This window comes from Phyllostomus hastatus, unplaced genomic scaffold, assembly GCF_019186645.2.
Source record: "Phyllostomus hastatus isolate PE091 unplaced genomic scaffold, TTU_PhHast_1.1 phas_contig_209, whole genome shotgun sequence".
Classification (NCBI taxonomy): Eukaryota; Metazoa; Chordata; class Mammalia; order Chiroptera; family Phyllostomidae; genus Phyllostomus; species Phyllostomus hastatus.
The window spans coordinates 9,686,011-9,707,346 of record NW_025333735.1 but is presented as its reverse complement, the minus strand read 5'-3'; the positions used below and the strand labels follow the sequence as shown (position 1 = coordinate 9,707,346).

Here is a 21,336-nt window from a genome sequence, read left to right as displayed (position 1 = left end):
CTCACTGCCCGCTTTCACCTGGTTTATCTGTGCAGGAATCTGTGACTGCGGACAGCCAGCTGCCTTGCGCGCCTCACTGGGTTTGCTTGTTGCCTCCCCGCACCCGGGGTCTGCCACCAGGGTCTTCTGTACAGCTCAGTTTTCTGTGTGTTCTGGTTGTTTCTTTGTTTCTAAATTTTTGTTGTCCTCAATTTTGGGTGTGTGAGGAGGCACAGTGTGTCCACCTATGCTTCCATCTTGGCTGGAAGTTCCGATTTATTTCACTTAGCGTATAGCATCTTTTCATTCCATCCATATTGTCTCAAATGGCAGGTCTTTCTTCTTTCTAATGGATGCATAATTTCATTGTATATATATTATAAGTGTATCTATAATTATATATGTATACATACACACATACACAAATATATGTGTGTATGTATACATATACACACATACACACCACATTTTCTTTATTCATTCCTCTGTTGATGGACACTTAAGTTGTTTCCATACCATGGTTACTGTGAAAAATGCTGCAGCGGAAATGGGAGTGCAGATGTCCCAAGATGGTGATTGTATTTCCTTTGGGTATATACCCAGAAGTGGGATTGCTGGATTATGTGGTAAATATGTTTTTACTTTTTTGAGGAACCTCCATATTGTTTTCATAGTAGCTATATTAATTTACATTCCCACCAACAGTGCACAAGTGTTCCCTTTTCTTCACATCTTCACCAACACCTGTTATCTCTTGCCTTTTTTGATAATAGGCATCATAATGGGTCTGAGGTAATATCTCATTGTGGTTTTGATTTACGTTTCCCTATTAGTGATGCTGAGCAACTTTTCATGTACCAGTTTGCCATTTGTGTCTTCTCTGAGAAAATGTATTCAGGTCCTCTGTCCATTTTTCAATTGGATTGTTTGGGTTTCTTTATTGTTTTGCTATTCAGTTGTATGGTTTCCTTACGTATTTAATTCCTTATCAGATAGATGGTTTGTGGATATTTTTCCTCATTCTGTAAGTTGCCTTCTCATTTTGTTGTTTCTTTTGCTATGTAGAAGCATTTTAGTTTGATGTAATCTCCCTTGTTTATTTTTGCTTTTGTTGCTTGTGCTTTTGTGATTGTATCCAAAAGATCATTCATTGTCAAGAAGCTTTTCTTGCCAATGTCAAGGAGCTTTTTTCCTGTTTTCTTTTAGGAGTTTTATAGTTTCATGTCTTGTGTTTAGTTTTTAATCCATTTTCAGTTAATATTTGTTGAATGATGTAAGATAGGGATCCAATTTCATTCTTTTGCATGTGGTTCTCCAAATGTCCCACCACATTAAAGAAGCTATTCTTTTCCACTGAGTATTCTTGGCTCCCTTGTCATATATTGATTGACTTGCCCTGGTTGGGTGAGTTGGTTGGAACATTGTCCTGTACACCAAAGAGTTGTGGGTTTGATTCCAGGTCAGGGCACCTATGTTTGTTGTGGGTTCAGTCCCCAGTTGGGGTGCTATGGGAGGCAACTGATTGATGTTTCTCTCTTTCTGTCTCACTCCCTTCCTCTCCCTCTAAAATCAATAAACATACCCTTGGGTGAGGACTTAAAAAATTCATTAAAAATATTGATTGACTTTATTGCAGGGGTTTACATCTGGGTTCTCAATTCTGTTCTGTTTTTCTATGTGTCTATTTTTATGCCAGTAGATTACTGTGTGATTGCTATAGCTTTGTAATACAGTTTGAAATCAGGAAGTGTGCTGCCTCAAGTTTGCTTCTGTCTCTGGGTTGCTTTGCCTCTGTGGGGTCTTTTGTAGCTCCACATAAATTTTGGGATTGTTTATTTCTGTTTCTGTGAAAAACACCATTGGAGTTTTTTTCCCCCGTAAGATTTTATTTGTTTGTTTGTTTGTTTGTTTGTTTGTTTATTGTTAGAGGGGAAGGGAGGGAGAAAGAGAGGGAGAGAAACATCAATGTGTGGTTGCCTCTCATGTGCCTCACATTGGGGACCTGGCCTGCAACCCAGGCATGTACCCTGGCTGGAAATCGAACTAGCCACCCATTGGTTCTCAGCCTGTCACTCAGTCCACTGAGCCATACCAGCCAGGGTGCCATAGGGATTACAATGAATTTATAAATGACTTTAGGTAATATGGACATTTTGACAATATTAATTATTCCAATCCATGAACATGGGATATCCTTCCATTTATGTCTTTTTTCTGTTTTTTTTATCATATTACACAGTTTTCAGTGTACAGATTTTTTACCTCCTTAGTTAAATTTATTCCTAAGTATTATTTTTTCATGCTATTATAAATGAGATCCTTTTCTTAATTTCTCTTTCTGATTGTTGTTAGTGTATAGAGATTCAACTGATTCTTATATATTGATTTTGTATCCTGTAACTTTACTGAATTTATTTGTTCGTTCTAACTGGGGTTTTTTTGGTGGAGTCTTAAGGATTTTCTCTGTATAAGATCATCTCATGTACAAACAGACAAGTTTTACTTCTTTCTCTTTAATTTGAGTGCCCTTTTTTATTTTTTCCTTACCTAACTCCTGTGGCTAAAACTTTCATTACTCTGTTGAACAGCAGTGATGAAAGTGGGCACCCTTTGTCTTATTCCCATTCTTAGAGGGAAAGCTTTTAACCTTTCACCATTGACTAACTGTGGTCTAGTCATCTATGGCTTTTACTGTGTTGGGGTCCATTCCTTCTACACCCAATTTGTTGGGAGTTTTTTATCATAAAAGGATGTTGTATTTTGCCAAATGTTTTTTATCTTTCTGTTCTGTAGATGCTTATGTCCCAGATGGTTTATAGTGAGAATAATTGCTAGTCTTGTTGCATTTTTTCACTGTGAAGAATAGTGTACATAAATGCTCTAAAGTTCCTTTGTATTGTTCAACTTAAAAAATATTTTGCCAAGTGTTCATTGTACTCACTTTGAATTTTTTATAAGTCACAAAATTTTGATAAATTTTTAAAGAATCCTTATGGAAAATAAAATGCATGAATACCACAAGAAGGACTCAATATCTGAGAAATATCTTGAGAATGCTTCTAGGGTATAAATATATGATCTCGGAATGTGAATGTTCCAAGATAAATTCTTTTCTAAGAAATGTTTGTTAAATTATTTTTAATTACACTTACTATATGCCAAGCCCTTAAATTAGGGAAAACTATTTTAATGAGGAAATTTATTAAGAAAATAAGATGAGAACTACTTGGGAACCTAAAGTTTGTGATTATTTGAAAGCTTTATTCAGAATTACCAGAAAGATTCCTTGCTTCTTTAGATTAAAACAAGTCCTGGCATAAGCTTTTCTCTAAGCTAGGTCAGTCATTTGTGAAAATGATTAACAGGATTTTCCTACATAAGCTTTGCCAAACATTGGTTTGGAACCACAGCCTTTTTTTCTTGGAAAAGTCTGTTTTTTTTAAATAATAGCTTTATTTAGATTTAATTCACATACTATAAAATTCACTCTTTAATGTGTACAGTTCAGTGCTTTTCGCATATTCACAGAATTGTACAACTAGTGCCACTTTCTAAATCCAGAATATTTTTTTATAACTGTTAAAATAAAAAGAGCCCTGGCTGGTGTAGCTCAGTGAATTGAGCATGGGCCTGTGAACTAAAGGGTCACCTGTGCAATTCCCAATCAGGGCACATGCCTGGTTGTGGGCCAGGTCCCCAGTAGGGGGTGCATGAGAGACAACTACAATTGATGTTTCTCTCCCTCTCTTTCTCCCTCCCTTCTCCTCTCTCTAAAAATAAAATAAATAAAATTTAAAAGACAAGAAAAGAAAAAGAAATTCTAACTATTGGTCATTACTTTCTTTTCTCACCTACCCCTGCCCCCACCATCCCTTGGCAACTACTAATCTACCTTCTGTCTCTATGAATTTGCCTGTTCAGGACAGTTCATATAAATAGAATTATACAATTTGTGATTTTTTTGTGCTTGACATTATTTTGCTTACCACATTTGCAAATTCTGAAAAGCCTTAACATTAGGATACCACTGCATTAAGCACTTTCCTAACTCTCCCCGTTAAAGAGATTGCCATTTAATATTGCAGAGAGTAATTTTTAGCCTTAGATTTCATTTTTCTTAGAATTGCCCCTCTTTAAGGTATGTGTATGTGTATTTAATATATAAATTGTAGGGTGCTCTTTAAAGCGAACATTTTATTTCTTATAATTCAGATACATCTACTCATACTCAAACTTGGAAAGTTTTTGCTACACCCACCTCTGACTTGCTAGCACGTACTTTGAGCAATCCAAAATAATACACTAGCAATAACATACAAGGAGACAAAAATAAACATGTAGAATAATCATAATCTGAAAAGGGAGGGCTATGTTGGCCATTTAAAATTTCTTTCTCTTGAATTATCTTACTTCCTCTGCATCAATTTTGTCTATTTGCCTTGGGCTTTCATTCTTGTGCTGATGGTTTTTTTCTCTAATTGAAAGTGGATGAGTGACTGGATTTATTTTCTTTCTTTCCCTTTTTTAAAAGATTTTATTTATTTACTTATTTGTGTTAGAGAAAGGGGAAAGAAGGGAGAAAGAGGGAGAGAAACATTTATGCAAGAGAGAAACATGCACCAGTTGCTTCTCATATGCACCCCATCCAAGGACCGAACCCATAACCCAGGCATGTACCCTGATGGAGAATCAAACTGGTGACCCTTCACCCTGTGGGTCAGCACCCAATCAAATGAGCTATACCAATCAGGGCTGAAATGATTTTCTTAGGTAGATTGTGTGAGTTTGCAGTGTCTTGTTTGTTTCTCCCATGTAAAGGTGAACAGGAGAGCAAACTGAGCCCATTTACTTCTCTGTGGTATGTTGACTGGCAGGCTTTTCTTTAGGATTAATGTTATGGAAATAGCCTAGTAGGCAGGGCGTACCTGGATACAGAATGAAGAGGGCCTTATTCTAGGAGGCCCATCACTCACACTAGCTGACTTATTCTCTCCAGGCAGTTTAAGTACTTTTTACCTTTGACAGGAACCTAAACAACAAAACAAAGAAACAAGCAAAATATAACCAAAGACACTGAAATAAAGAACAGACTGACAGAGTTCAGAGGGGAGAGGAGAGGGAATTTCAGGGGAATTTCAGGGGAAAAGGGGAAGGGTTTACAGGAATGAGTATAAGGACACATGGATAAAAACTAGGGGCAGGTGGAAATGGGAGGGAGGAGGGGAGGGTTGGGTGGGTGGTTTGGGATGGGAGTAAAAGATAGAAAATTGTACTGCAATAACAATTTAAATAAAATAAAAAAAAGAAAAACAAAAAAAATATATCCTCTGGTTGATTTTAAAAATTTTTTTTACAAGCTGCCTTCCTGTTCAGGAATGGAGGGAAAGGGGTAGGGAGGGAGTAGTATGAGATGTGGGCCTGTTATAGGTATTTGGACACAGACTTTCATTTAACCTCCCATTTTCAGTCCCTCTTTTTCAAACCCACTCTCATATCTGCCACCTCCAGGCCTGGTGCTTTTAAGCTTCTGCTTAGCAAATGTCTTACTCTTGACAAATATATCTCTTCTTGAATTTATTCTAGATTGTGGCTTCCTCATCTGTTTCATCTTTCCATATTCCACACATTTCTATTTACTTTCTAGGTATGGGAAATTTGTGTGTCTTTTTGTTGCTGTTAGTGTGGTTTGTCCTATTATATTAGTTATCTCTTGTATAGTAAATCACCCAAAATCTAGTGTCTTAATAATAGCCCTGGCTGGTGTGGCTCAGTGGATTGAGTGCTGGCCTGCGAACCAAAGGGTCACCGGTTCGATTCCCAGTCAGGGCACATGCCTGGGTTTCAAGCCAGGTTCCCCAGCTGGAGGCACACGAGAGGCAACCACACACTGATGTTTCTCTTCCCCTCTTTCTCCCTCCCTTTCCCTCTCTCTAAAAATAATAAAATCTTAAGAAAGTAATAATAAAATTCAGGTGCAGGTTTGGGGCTGGTGCTGAGGCTGAGGTTCCTGCCCTGGGCCTCATAGATGTATCTCCTTGAGGGTGAGACCTCGCACCCCAGTCTGGAGATTGTCAGAGAGTACATACCTTTGTGTTGATATAATTCCTGAGAGATGGAAGTGAAGCAGGGGGATGGGACAACTATAATAGCATAAAAAGTAAAACATTAAAACATTTATCAATCTTGAGGGATCCACACTTGGAATTTGACTGAGGCTCAAGCATTACAGGAGTTGTCTTCATAAACTTTAAGGTTTGTGGGCTGTTTTTCTGGAGGTCTTAGGCCTTACAGTTAGTCCTCTGAGAACTGAGTCCTAGGTGCTAATCCAGGGAGCCTGTTGCTTTGGTATTTAATTTTGAAGCCACATATATTAAATAAGAAGTGACTGAGCATGCCTACCATAAGCAACCCACCATCTTTCAAAGTAAGAAGAGGGTCCCGCCTGGAGAAACTAGTGAGATGAAGCTCCTGAGGTACTATAAGATCATTGATCTGATCTTCAAGATGCCCAAGGAGGCCTTTGAGAGCATCTACACTGACAAGAATTGCCCCTATACCAGGGGCAATTATGTCTCCGTTTGAGGGTGGGTCCTACCTGGTATGTTGACCAAGATGAAGCTGCAGAGGACCACAATAATCCACAGAGACTACCTCCACTACTACTAAAAGTACAGACACTTGAAGAAGTGCTATAAAATCATGTCCATGTGCCAGTCCCCCTATTTCAGGGATATCCAGATGGGTGATATGGTTGGTGAGTGCTGTCCCTGAGCAACACTGTGCTTTGCTATGCTCAAGGTCACCAAGGCCACCAGAACCAAAAAGTGGCTCCAGAAGTTCTGAGACCTGCCCACTTCCTCAAACAAACTTGTTGTTTTCCCATTCAAAAACAACAGCATTGAGTTTTTGAATGTACCCTGTTGGGGCAAGAATGACTTAGAAATAAAGGACATTTCAAAAGTTTCAGCCAGCAAAAAATAGAGAGAAAGGAAGGGAGGAAAGGAGGAAGGAAGGAGGGAAGGGAGGGAGGGAGGAAGGAGAAAGTAAGAGAAGGAAGGAAGGAAGGAAGGAAGGAAGGAAGGAAGGAAGGAAGGAAGAAGAAAAAAAGCAAGACAAGACAGGGAAGGGAAGAGGAGGGGAGGGTCCTTTTTCATGGTAAATTGCCCATTTTCATATGCTAGGATCAAACTTTTATTGACCTCTGCTCCTTAAATCACATCTCAGCTCTCATAAAATGTTAATCTTTTTCTGAAACCTTTAAAAAAAGTTTTTGAAAATATTGTCAAAAACTCCTTCCTAGAAACTATATTCTAATATGAGAATTTAAGTCACTTTTTTAGTGATTTGCTTTTTGCTGTGAAAAACTTGATTCATTATTTAAATAAATGTTTCTGTGTTTTCATTGTCTCTTAAGAGTTGATGGTGTTAGGTAGCATGAAATCTTCAATATGATGTATTTTTCACAGCTGCAAGCCTATTTTAAGAGATATATTTAAATGATCACCACAGCCAAACCAACAAATAAGCAAGGTAGACCAATTAATCAAGACTTGACTCTGGAATCTGTCATTGTTGGAATTATTCACTTCTTATTAGTATAAATTATTTTATGTAGAGAGTTTAATTGGCACTTCAGTTTCCTCCTTAGGATTTTTTCCTACTGGTAGATATACATAGATCCTATTTGTTTTGACAGTGGTACAAACTTTAAACTATTTAATATCTAAAAAATTTCCATTGTTATTTTTTAAACTTTTTAAAAATAAAACTGAAAATACTTTCCATTCTTATATTTTCCTTAAACTGTAAGGGGAAATACTACTTAAAGCAGAAAATACATGATGGCAGGTATTTTTATTTCTGTTTACCTTTTTTTCTTTTGCTACTGGTCAAATAGACATATTTATGCTATCTTAAATATTGTTGATGCTTAAACTTCTTCCCCCTTGGCTTTCTGGGTAGGGCCGATGGGAGAGTTTAGTTTGATATTTAAGGGTATAAACTCTGGAATAACTGCCTGGGATTGACTTCCACTATTTAGTTGTGGGACTTGGGGCAAGTGCCAGCTAATGTAAATCCTTGTTTATTTGTAAAATGCAGATAATAGTAATACCTGCTTTATGAGTTGTTGGATAGAGTAAATGAGATATTTAAATTAAAACATTTAGCACGGTAATGGGTACATATGAAGTGCCAGAACTAGAGCATGGAAAAACACTTCCAGAATAGTAGAGTAAAAACATGTAAAAATCTCCACAAAAGCACAAAAACACTAGCAGAATTTGTTAAAGTGAAATGTTTTAGCTCTGGCTGGGTTGGTCAGTTGGTTACAGCGTTGTCCCAGTACACCAAGGTTGCAGGTTTCGTCCCTGGTAGGGCACATGCAGGAATCAACGAATGAATGCATAAATAAGTGGAACAACAACTTGATCTCTCCCTCCCTCCCTCCCTCCCTCCCTCCCTCCCTCCCTCTCTCTCTCTCTCTCTCTCTCAAAACAAAAAAAAAAAAAATAGAACTCTCATCATTAATGAAAGACTTGTAAGAATTCAAACAGCATTTATTCAAGAGAAATGGCTGGATCTCTCCTTAGGAATAGTGAGCTTCATAGATATTTAACTTGTTCTATTTCCATCCCCTTCTCCACAGTAGTCTTAAAACCAACATCTAACAACTATGGTAACTGAAAACCAAAGGGCTAGCAGCCACTGGAAGAAACTTAGTGGCTTTGGAGCTTCTCAAAAGCCCCATGCCTAGAGAATTGTCACTGTTTGACCTGCAAAGTTCCATTCCCAGGGCTTGTCTTTATTTGACCTGACTTGGAGCTTGCTGTGTAGAAAGAGTTCTATCCCTAGCACCTTTGTTGAAAACAATCTGTGGTAATTGTTGAACATTGCAGCTGCCTGCGGTGGTAATACCAGCTGGAGCTAACAAGAGGTTGACCAAGAAACTTAATAGGAAAAATGGTCCCCTGGCTGGCGTAGCTCAGTGGATTGAGCGCGGGCTGGGAACCAAAGTGTCCCAGGTTTGATTCCCAGCCAGGGTACATTCCTGGGTTGCAGGCCATAACCCCCAGCAACCGCACATTGATGTTTCTCTCTCTCTCTCTCTCTCTCTCCCCCTTCCTTCCCTCCCTAAAAAAAGAAAAATGGGGCAATGAGATGTTTATAGGGGTCTTTGAAAAGCACCAACATATTCCTGGAAATCTAGAAACCCACAAACACAGTAGGGATACGCATATGTCCAGGAAAAAAAATGTGTAAGTCCCTAACCTTTTAACTCTGGCTGACCTTGATAGTTTTTTTTTTTTTCTTTTAAGAACTTGCTTTCACCCTGGCTGGCATAGCTCAGTGGATTGAGCTCAGGCTGTGAACCAAAGCAACGCAGGTTCGATTCCCAGTCAGGGAACATACCTGGGTTGCAGGCCAGGTCCCCAGTGGGGGCCATGTGAGAGGCAAACACACAATGATTCTCTCTTTCTCCCTCCCTCCCTTCCCCTCTCTAAAAATAAATAAATAAAATCTTTAAAATAATTTGTTTTCAATTACAGTTGATGTACAGTATTAGCTGTAGGTGTACAACATAGTGATTCGACATTTAAATAACTTACGAAGTGATCACCTCAATAAATCTAGTACCCATCTGACACCATACATAGTTATTACATTAACTATATTCCCTATGCTGTACTTTACATTCCTATGACTATTCTCTACCTACAAATTTGTACTTCTAAAACCCTTTACCCTTTTCCCCCATCTCCCTAACCCCCACCCCTATCTGGCAACCATCAAAATGTTCTCTGTATCTATGGGTCTGTTTCTGTTCTGCTTGATCATTTACTGTATTTTTCAGACTGTAAGATGCACCCCACCCCTGCAAATTTGGGAGGGAAAGTGGGGGGTGTCTTATAGTCTGAATGTAGCTTACCTGGCTCGCTGTTGGGGGGGCAGCGGTGGAGCCATGTCACAGGTTATTAAATATTTTACCCATTTTTGCTTCAAATTTATTTTTCCTATTTTCCTCCTCTAAAACCTAGGTGCATCTTATGGTCCGGTGCATCTTAAAATAGTCCTAAAAATACGGTATTTTGTTTTTTAGATTCAATTGTTGACAGATATGCACTTATTGGCATTTTATTGTTCAAAATCTTAAAGAAGACCCTTTAACATTTTATATAATACTGGTTTGGTGGTGATGAACTCCTTTAGCCATTTCTTATCTGGAAAGCTCTGTCTTTCAATTCTAAATGAATGCTTTCCTGGTTAGAATAATCTTGGTTGTAGGTCCTTGTATTTCATCACTTTGAATATTTCTTGCCACTCCCTTCTGGCTGCAAAGTTTCTGTTGAGAAATCAGCTGACAGTCTTACGGGAACTCCTTTGTAGGTAAAAGAGATTCTCTCTTTGTCTTTATCCTTTTGCATTTTACTTGGTGTGAGCCCCTTTGAGTTCATCTAGTTTGGGATTGTGTTTCCTGGACTTGTATGTTATTTCCTTTACCAGGTTAGGAAAGTTTTTCATCATTATTTTTTCAAATAGGTTTTAAAAAAATATATTTTATTGATTATGAGATTTATATCTCCCTCTCTCTCTCTAAAATCAGTGGAAACATGTCCCTGGGTGAAGATTAAAAAAATAAATAAAACTTATGAATTGTTTATATCTGGAATTTTCCATTTAATATCTTTGAACCACAGTTCACTGCAGGTAACAAACCGCGGAAAGTGAAACCGTGGATAAGGAGAGACTCCTGTCCTAAAAACGCTGGGTTGTACACATAAAAGGGTGAATTTTATGGTATGTTAATTATATCTCAATAAAATTGTTATTAAAAAGTTAAAAACCCTACTGTGTGCCATTTAAGTGTATCATACAGTATTGAAAAATAAATTATTCCAAATAGTTCTTGCTTAGCTGGCTACTCTATAGTGTTTGCAGTTGTTTTTTAATGAACTGTCAGAAGACTGGAACTGCATTTGTAGAGTTGTTATACTAGCCAGAGAGAGGTACATGACTATTTTTCAGTTATACAAAGGTGAGTCAAGTAATATATAATAAAATTATAATAAATTATAATTTTACATATCGATAAATTATAGTGTTTATAATTAATAAATTATAATAAAATTATAATTGTATTATAATACATATAATATCCATTCAAATTAGCCAAATTAAGATTTTTCCAGTGTTTTTATAGAAAGTTTTACTTCATTTACAATTGTGATTTAAAATACTCTTAAGCATTTATTGGATAGATGATAAAATTTTTTTAATGCTTCATCTTCAATTATTTCTGTTGGTGAACTATAAGATTAAACTGCTTTTCTGTGCACCCTGTGGATTTAAGTAGTTGGATTTAAAATGAATTAAGCTTGTTACAAAGTTTTACTCTTTTTTACTACTAAATTTTGAAATAAAATGAATTCAGCTCTTATTATAAAATCTTATTGTACGATTTTTGTGGTTTAATCAAATTGAATATATTTTGATGCTAGTGAAATCCTAGTTTGTATCTTCTATAGTTTTCTTTCTTATATCTTTATAGTCCATTTCGTCTAACCCACTATAACGTTCAGCTTGCAGAACACAGAGACGTACAGCATACTTACAGTCTGGAGTCTCTCTGCCACTGCCCTTTCTACGAAGAAGCCATGCATTTAGTTGAGGAAGGAAAAATTTACTCAAGAGTGCTTAGGTACCATTTCAGTTTTGCTTATGTTTATGAAAAATGTTCAGGTACTGTTGCCATGTTTGTATAATACTTATTGAAGGTGTTGATGAGAACAGGGGAAAACATGTTTTTAGGCTCAAAAAAGATTTTTAATATGTTTTGTCAGTATTGAAATTTATTAATGTCCTGAGGTTAAGCCTTGTTTGAGTCCAAATTTGTAGAAGGCTTGCTCTTGAATGCAGTGTTAACAGTTTTCTCCCCTGTTCATTACATAGAACTGAAATGCTGGAGTGCCTAGGAGACAGTGATTTTCTTGCCAAACTTCACTGTATTCGACAGGCTTTTCAGGTATTTTTTTTTTTAACATTAAGTGACTTTACCCAGCCACTCATCCCCACCCTCATTCTGTAGAATCCAGCTGCATATAAACAGGACAGCTGTTTGCTCTTTGTTATTCTTATTACCAATGGCAAAAATACAGTTTACCAAGTTTATTTTTTCTGTCTCCTGTTTCTCTCTGTTGGCTTCAGTTGTCATTTTCCTCCCCCATGGCTTCCAGGTCCACCACTTTGTCAAAGCAAGATATTTTGATGCTGGAGATGTGTACAAATAGCTGCTTAAAATAAAAATTTTCCTTTTTTATTATCAATTAGTATGTGTTCTAGATTTTTTAATTTGCATCATTTGTAAAATCATTGATTTTCTAAATGCAACAAGGTCATCAGGCAACAAAATTATCTTTATTTTCTTATGTTTTGGGGCTGTGTACCATTTAACTTGGTCTTTCTAATATTAAATTGAACAGAATTTAAATTCAGATATATCTCCCTTTAATCTTTTTTGATTATAGGTTTCAAGAGCACATTTCATTGTAATAAATTAGAACTTTCTCTGTGGTCTGCCTGTTGAAATAAGGCTAAATACAGTGCATTGGCTGCATTAGGGTTATTTGTGCATAGATGTGCTATAAAGTTAAATGCCCATTCAAATTAACTTCAGGTCTCTTTCTTCTTTGCTTGGGGATGGGTATTTCTTTCAGGTCATTCTTTCAGAAAGAGCCAACAGGATATTCCTTGCTGACAGTGGAAGGAAAATTTTATCAGCATTAATTGTGAAAGCACGAAAGGTAACTTGTTTTGTTGGGAAGTTTTTTTATTGTTGTTTCCATTAAACTGAAGAATTTTTAATAGAAGAAACGGTTTTTGTAGATAGCTGCAAAAGTTCACGTATTGAAAATCAATAATCTAAAGAGCATTGACTTCTGCTTGGGCTGAATTACTTCTATGTATAAAGCCCACTCTGTTTTGATCCCGTTGTTTCTCATAAATTATTCCCAATTTGCCATAAAGTCTGTGAGTATCATGGTAAGCACCATCATTACATCCGCTAACAGTCACCACTGTTATTACTTCTAACACCTCTTCTCTTACCTCCCTTAATTCTGTTCAGTGACAAAGTTCCAGGAAATAGGATAGATCTCAGAAATCTGGAAATACAAATTGAGCTGCCTCTTACTCTTATTCATCTTCATGAGATTGAATGAGGCAGAAGCAATGAAAAAGAACTTCATTAAGACTATGAGGAACCACTTTTCTGTATTGCAAGGTGTGTTTGGATGATGAGGAAAACCAAACTAGAACAGGCTTTCCTTGAGTCATTTCAACACCTGGTTTTCAGACCCAATCTATTTTAACCTCAATCCCATTATTTGTATAATAGAATTATATTTATGGTACCCTATTTCAGAGGGTTTTAATGATGATTAAATAAATAAATGGGAAAGCAAATTTGTTTACCAAGTACAAAGTAAATGAAAAGTGATATTAACTACTTGCCATTCTCAGTGTTAATTTTATGTTGCTTTCCTGGCCTTCCTATGGCATATAAACCCAGTGATTTGAACTAGAGTTCTTCCTAAAGAAATAGAACTGTATCAAAAGCATCAGAAGGTATCTTCTGCGACCAAGTTTTCATCTTAAGGACTGACCTAAATAAGCATATATATCTGGGTAGTAGGCACTTATGACATTTTACAAATAGTCTTAGCGTCTTCAAAATGTTGGAACAACAAACTCTTAAACTGAGTGAATATGGCATACCTTGAAAATGTATTTTGATTCAGTAACCTAACAGAATGAAGACCTAACAAATTTGCTTGAAAAATAGCTCATTTACTTTGTAGGTTTAAGCCTTGTTATGAAGTTGAGTCTACATAGCAACAAGAAAAATAGAGTACCTAGGAATAAACTTAACGAAGCAGGTAAAAGATCTACACCAAAAACTATGGAACACTGAAGAAAGAAATTAAGACACAAATAAATGGAGGCATATATCGTGTTCATAGACTGGAAGAATTAACATCATTAAAATGTCCATACTACTCAAAGCAACCTATGGATTCAGTGCAGTCCCTTTGAAAATACCAATGGTGTATTTTACACACCTAGAACAAATATTTAAACTATTTATATGGACTCCAAAATGACCCCAAATAGCCTCAGCAGTCTTGAGAAAGAAGAGCAAAGTAGGAGAGATCACAATACCTGATATCAAATTATAGTACAAGGTCACTGTAATCAATACAGTCTGGTACTAGCATAAGAACAGACATATAGATCAGTGGAACAGAATAGAGAATCCAGAAATAAACCCATATCTCTATGGTCAGTTAATATTTGACAAAGGTAGCAGGAACATACAAAGGAGTAAAAATGGCCTCTTCAATAAATGGTGTTGGGAAAATTGGACTGGTACATGCAAAAAAATGAAACTAGGCCACACACTTATACCATACACCGGAATAAACTCAAATGAATAAAAGATTTAATTATAAGGTGTGTCACCATAAAAGTCCTAGAGGAAAACACAGGCAGTAAAATTTCAGATATCCCACGTAGCAATATTTTTGCCAATATATCTCCTAGAGCAAGGGAAAAAAAGGAAATAATAAACAAATGGGACTACATCAAGTTAAAAAGCTCCTGCACAGCTAAAGAAACCATCATCAAAATGAAAAGACAACCAATTGTATGGGAGGAAATATTTCCCAATGACACTTTGGATAAGAGTTTGATCTCCAAAAAATGTAAAGAACTCATATGACTCTACACCAAGAAATTAAACAATCCAATTAAAAAATGGGCAAAGAACCTAAATAGACACTTCTCCAAGGATGTACAGATCATCCATAGACACATGAAAGGATGCTCAATGTCATCAGACATCAGAGAGATGCAAATTAAAACCACAATGAAATATCACCTCATACCTGTCAGAATGGTCAGGATCATTAATAAATCAACAAACAAGTGTTGGAGAGGATGTGGAGAAAAGGGAACCCTAGTGCACTGTTGGTGGGAATGCAGACTGGTGCAGCCATGGTGGAAAACAGTATGGAATTTCCTCAAAAAACTAAAAATGGAACTGTCTTTTGACTCAGTGATTCTACTATTGGGACTATACCCTAAGAATCCTGAAACACCTATTCAAAAGCACTTAAGCACCCCTATGTTTATAGCAGCACTATTTACAATAACCAAGTGCTGGAAACAGATTAAGTGCCCATCAGTAAGTGAGTAGATCAAAAAACTGTGGAACATTTACACAATGGAGTACTATGCAGCAAAAAGAAAGAAGGAACTCCTACCTTTTGTGACATCATGGATGGAACTGGCGAATCTTATGCCTAACGAAATACACTGGTCAGTGAAAAATAAATATCATGTTATTTCACTCATAAGAGGAACCTAATGAAAAAATAAACTAATGAGCAAAATAGAACCAGAGACATGTAAACAAAGAACAGACTGTCAGTGGCCACGGGAGAGGGGTGAGGGGGATTAGGGAGGAAAGAAGAGGCAGGGCCTGGTTAAAGAACAAGTATAAATGACCCATGGACATGGACAACAGGCTGGGGATTGACTGTGGGAGTGGAGGAGGGTTAGGGGAGCAGGGGAAAATTGGGACAGCTGTAATAGAACAACAATAAAATATTTAATTTTTATAAAAAGTTGAGTTTAGAATTAAAGCATCCTTTCTTCTGCAGAATCCAAAGAAGTTTGAAGATGTTTTTGATGAAATGATCTATTTTTTAGAGCAGACTGACCACTGGGATAGTACTGAAATGGAACTTGCTGCTAGAGGAGTAAGTTCAAATATTTTTATGTTTATTCCCCTTAGTGATTTATACATAATGTTTACATAGTTTGAGGCCACAGTTTCTTTACAGTAAATCCAAATGTGTGGTGGTGTTTATGACAGAGTCGTAAACAATAGCAACCACAGGCTTTGTACATTGGGGCAACAGTTGAAAATCATTGTTTATTAAAAAGTCTTTTTTTAAAAAATTAATTTATTAAAAAGTCTTTATCTTCTCCCTCTCCCTTCTGAAAGTCAAGAGCAGACCCGAGCAGGCCCGAGCAGGGTAGAAATGGTGGCCTGTGCATACATGCTTTCAGAAGGGCAGCTCACTGGGAGCAGGGCATTGACTACATGTACAGGGTTAAACAAACAAATCTATGGAGAATAATTGGAGCCAGGTGTCTGACTGCTGGAGAGCAGAGGTATAAAAAGCTAGGGTTGGATTTGGAGGTGTCAGTATAAATTCAGAGTTTATGATAGATACAGAAATAAATATAAAGTCTTGCATATACATACACATACATGTACTTCCCAGCTCTGTTCACGGAGAGGGTCTGGGAGCAGCAGCACCTCAAAGAAGTTACTCCTCCAGGGCACACACATCTTGGCTTCTAAGTGCCAGTCCACACTAAAATGAACTAGAACTCCTTGGGGAAATGGCTGATTTCAGCCTTGGGATAGGAGAAGTATGTGGTGAGCCTGGAACATTTTGTGGTCATGGAAGCTTAAAGACTGAGTTTGCAAGGGACTACAAGGCTTTCTAGGCAGGGAAAACAGCAGGTGCAGAGACACGGAGGCATAATCTTTCTTTTTCCAGTGTACCCCACTTGGTGACGGCATCGGCTCCCATTCAGTTGTGCAGGCTAGAAACCTGGGTCTTTTCCTTTATACCTCCCTGGCCCTCACCTACTTTATTGTACTCTTCTCTTAAGTTTTGTCATTTTAACTTCTAAATATCTTTCCATTTCTTCAACTTTTCTCTATTTCTGCCAGCCCCACTGTTGTCAGAATAACTGTTGTCTTCTGTGGACTACCTCAGCTCCTTTGTGTTCCCTGATTCCCTGCCTACTCCTCCCCTCCCTGCATTCACTCTTTTTCCTTTGCATTCCACTCTCCACATTGCTGCCCAAATCGTCTTTAAAAATACATATCTGATCATCCATCTCCTCTCCACCGCTACACCCCTAAAATACTGTGAAGATAATATCCAGAATCATTAACATGGGCCATAAACTCTGTTGAAGAGCTGTGCCTTCAACATAGTCTCACCTCTGCGTTCTCTGCTGTCATGAACTACAGCACACTTGCTGCAACTTTCTTTGATGCACCACTCTGTCCCTTATTACCTTAAAGTCCTAACACGGTATTTCCAGTACCTGGATGCCTCACTCCCTGAAGAAAGTCTAGATGTCACCAGACTGTGACATCCAGTCTAGTTTAGAAGCCCACTGCAGACTCTCAGATTACCATGTGCTTTTTCCTGTACTGTGCTTATTACAGTTTGTAATTGTGTATTTGTGGGATTATTTGTTGCTGTCTGTTTTCCCCATGCAACTTGAAGCATCTAGTTTTGCTTACTGTAGAAGCCTAAGCACCTGGTACAGCAAATAGTACAATAAAATATTCATGAATGAACAAAAAAGCAAGAGGTTCATGATGTGGTGGGGAAGACAGACAGCTGCACCAATAACTCAGTGATAAAACAGAATGAGCTTTGTGGATAATAGAAGCACGAACAGAGGACTCCTGGAATAGAGGGAAGGGAGAGCTTCATTTCACCTTACGGGATGGAGGAAGGAACAGCTATCATGGGAATTGTAATTTCTGGGCTTGAGTTGTTTTCATGTTTGTCTCTCCTCTTCCTCTTCTTTTTGTCAGAGATATAATCTGATTAAACTAAAAACACCCAGCTGTTACAAAGTATGAAGCCCTGGCTCAGACTTTATTTTAGCTCTATGTAATAACAATTTCTGTTTTAACTCATAATTTAATGCAGGTGAATAATCTAAATTTTTATGATGTTGTTCTGGATTTTATATTAATGGATTCCTTTGAGGATTTAGAAAACCCACCCACATCCATACAGAATGTAGTAAATAATCGCTGGCTAAACTCCTCCTTCAAAGAAACCGTAAGTGGTGGTTTATTTTTCTCAACCATATAAATGTAATGAAAAATGGCCAGAAATGGGAATATTAGTAAGATATATGTGTACATTGCCTATAGTATGACTAGTGTGGACACTGAGGATCACATGTGTATAATATATAATGTCTTCTGGTGAAATTTCCTTTTTGGCTCTTCTATCAGTCCTTGTCTTGACCTGAAATATTCAGTATTTCTTTAGATCTAGAAACAAAACAACAGAATAAAAGATCTAGAAGCAAAACAAAATACCTTAGACTTCAGAGTAGTTCAGGCCTCACAAAAAATTGTTTGTAACTGAAATGGCTCTATGTCTGAACTGAAATATAGCAGTTGCAGTCAAAAGACAATATATATTTTTAGAGAAAAATATGGGGATTCATGTTCTGGAATACCATAAAAAATTAGAGGAGAACAAAATGAGCACGTGCCCCTCCCCCACCCAAAACAGGTTTAAATGGTATTCTGCACTTTCAATGTTTTCAGTTTCTGTTGGTTTTCGTACTCAATTCTCTAGTCAACATTTTTTTGGGGGGTGGGCTTTAATGTGTACCTGGAAATAGGTGGGATAGATATTCATGATGAAGTTTGACTGCTTAAAATGAAAATGTTCCAATGGGTTGTTTCACAATTATTTTTGTACATTTCTAGTATTAAATTTTACAACAGTTTTAATAAATCCACTTTTCCTTCAAAGTATGTTGTCACCCCAAAAGGTACATGTTATCTCCATTTCCATTACAAATTTGGTAAATTGACCTTGATTAAAGTTGGGTCATGCCAGAGTAGGGTCAGATTTCTTCAGGATCCACTTGGGTACATTGTCCCTATCATTATGGCTATATTTTATTACTTCTTTATTTGGATGAAACTTAGCTTTACCCACAATTATTCCCAGCAGTACTATTCTTGGTGGGGGGAGTGCTTAGTCTTCATTGTTATGCATAAAACCTTTATTGTGTATGTGCATCTATATATATAGATTTTTACTCCTTTCCCATAGGAACAGAATTTAAAAACTCTGAGAGTTGAATTCTAATTGCAAGTTCTTTGGTATCAGAGTTCAGCTTTTTCTTTAGAGACTTTATACTTAATTTTAAAATTTATAAAAACAAAATACGTTATCATTAATATTTGCAAACAGTAGAAGGAACCTGGGCTTATTCTTATTAGTAGATAATGTTTTAAACATTTAGACCCGTCAACTTTGAATTTCTAATAAAAATCACTCTTTTCTAAATGGAAAATTTATATAGTTATAAATTGAAGTCTTGCTTTTTCTCCTCTGTGTATATTTAGGCTGTGGCTTCAAGTTGTTGGTCAGTGCTGAAACAGAAAAGGCAACAGATGAAGGTAAAGTTCTGTGGACTTCTTCGTTAAGTAATTTGAGGTTCCCGTGAAAGAAACATCTGAGTCAGTTCTCAAGCGGGAATGGCAGGTCATACAGATTGTCCCTTAAGCTAGAGGAGTGACTTACTGGTACATGATTGGATTCTCCTTTTTTGAATTCTCTCTTTTTTCTTTAACATTCTGTAGAGTTTAGTATAGCAAGTCTTGAGGCATGTGTGGGATTTCCACTAAGTGGGAAAGGGTTTAGGTTTGGAAACAGCCCTAAGAGGGTTTTGATTTTTGTTTTTTCACTTAATGATGTTTTAAGATTTTAGACAGTTGTTTAATATAGTGGTTTGCACTTTGTGTAATCCAAATGAGAAATAATGATTTGATCCTTTGGTTCACAGGCCCATGGTCAATCCACTGAGCTACACCAGCTGGGGCTGGTTTGATTCTAATAGCTGTTTTATTTAAGTGAGAGGCTCTACAAAAAGAAGTCTCAAAATTTATATCCTGCCTCCATGTTGTACATCCTTCAGCCCATCTCACCCACGACTTACTGCTCTCACCTTTCATTCCCATAGTCAATGGCATGGATTCTGGAGTGAGACTGCCTGGTTTCAAATGCCACTTACTAGCCATGACCACTAGTAAGTTGCTTAACCTCTTCACCAGAATTATTCCTTGGTGAAGCACGTCTCTTCTGCTTCAGCCCATGCTAACTCTTACCTGTCTGAACTCCTGATACAGTCAGAATCTGTATAAGGTTTAGAATTTTAATTTATGGAGAACAACTCTTATACTAGAGTAATAACTTCAGTACATCCCTGATAACTTTTTGGCCTTCACTGACTAGCTGTGGGTGATTTAGGACTGGTTATTTAATCCCTCTGAAGTATCACTTCTTACATATTAGAATGTTGACATAACCTACTTTTTCAGGAATGTTTTATTAAATTAAATAAACTCTAGCACATTATCTGGAATATCATGAGTATTCCTTACATGGCAATTGCTGCTGTAATATATTTCTTAAATTGAGGTTTAGGACATATCTTAGCACCTGTAAAATAGAAAAATTTTTTCCCTCCAAGAGAAAAAATCTTAAGGCATAGTTATCTTCAATAGATGCTGTATGACAGATTCCACAGGATCTTATTTAACCAGGGACATTCAAAAAGTTACTGATAAACTAGAGAGTTTTCTAAAGCACAACTGTATGTATTACTATTTCACAAGAAGAGGCAATTACACAAGTAAATGCTCACTAATATCTCATTTCTTAACTAAAAGGATTCTGGTGAGCACAGTTTTGTATTTAATCATTTAAAATTTGTTCCAGTCTTTTTCAGATAATGTAATTAAGTGATGGAGTAGAATTTTTTAATAGCTGAAACCATGGCAGTCTCACTAATCCTAAAAATTTTGCTGCTAAGGAATGCTGTGCCATTCTCGTTTTTTGCTTGGTTATAACACTGATATGATTGCTTTTTTATACAAAGTGTACTTATGAAGTGAAAATGCCTTTAAGAAATAATGTTTCTCAGCATATTTGACACTATTGGCTAGGTTATGAAATTTCAGAAAACATTCTGTGACTAAAGCCACTTGTAAGTTTATTAACTTTCTTACTAGGCTGGCGCATCATTGACCCTGGTCTTCCCTCGTAAGGAGCTGGTCACATGATGGGCAGCAATTTAAGTTCCTAAAGAGAAAGCACATTCAAAAAGGTAAAAATAACTCGATTCTCCTTTACCTCCCAACAGATCCCAGATGGATTTTTTGCCCATTTTTATGCCATCTGTGAGCATATCAGCCCTGTCCTGGCCTGGGGCTTTTTGGGTCCTAGGAATTCTCTCTATGATTTATGTTGCTTCTTTAAGGTATGTCCAGTAATTGAATCATCTCTTTTTTCTAAATCGAAGAGCCAGTAAGGTATTATTCTGTTTTGTTTTGTGTTTTTAGAAGAAAGAATTGTCTTTAAAAGTAAAGTTAGAAAAGTCACCTAAATTCAGTGTTTGCATGCCCATGGATCAGTATTATGTAGACATGGTGCTTTACCCTGG

General features: G+C 36.9%; 1 protein-coding gene and 1 pseudogene across 6 annotated transcripts in view; both read left to right on the top strand.

Annotated features, from left to right (window-relative positions):
- The window catches only part of MIGA1 (mitoguardin 1), a 72,394-nt gene that overhangs the window by 46,157 nt on the left and 4,901 nt on the right, over nt 1–21,336 (top strand). For all 6 annotated transcript variants that reach the window (XM_045835542.1, XM_045835541.1, XM_045835538.1 and 3 more), the window contains 7 exons: nt 11,559–11,677; nt 11,929–12,001; nt 12,693–12,779; nt 15,699–15,797; nt 17,790–17,924; nt 19,238–19,291; nt 21,037–21,153. In XM_045835542.1, coding sequence (XP_045691498.1) covers nt 11,559–11,677; nt 11,929–12,001; nt 12,693–12,779; nt 15,699–15,797; nt 17,790–17,924; nt 19,238–19,291; nt 21,037–21,153 — 684 coding nt within the window. The remainder of the gene's footprint in view (nt 1–11,558; nt 11,678–11,928; nt 12,002–12,692; nt 12,780–15,698; nt 15,798–17,789; nt 17,925–19,237; nt 19,292–21,036; nt 21,154–21,336) is intronic.
- Nucleotides 497–6,822, top strand: LOC123816385 (annotated as a pseudogene).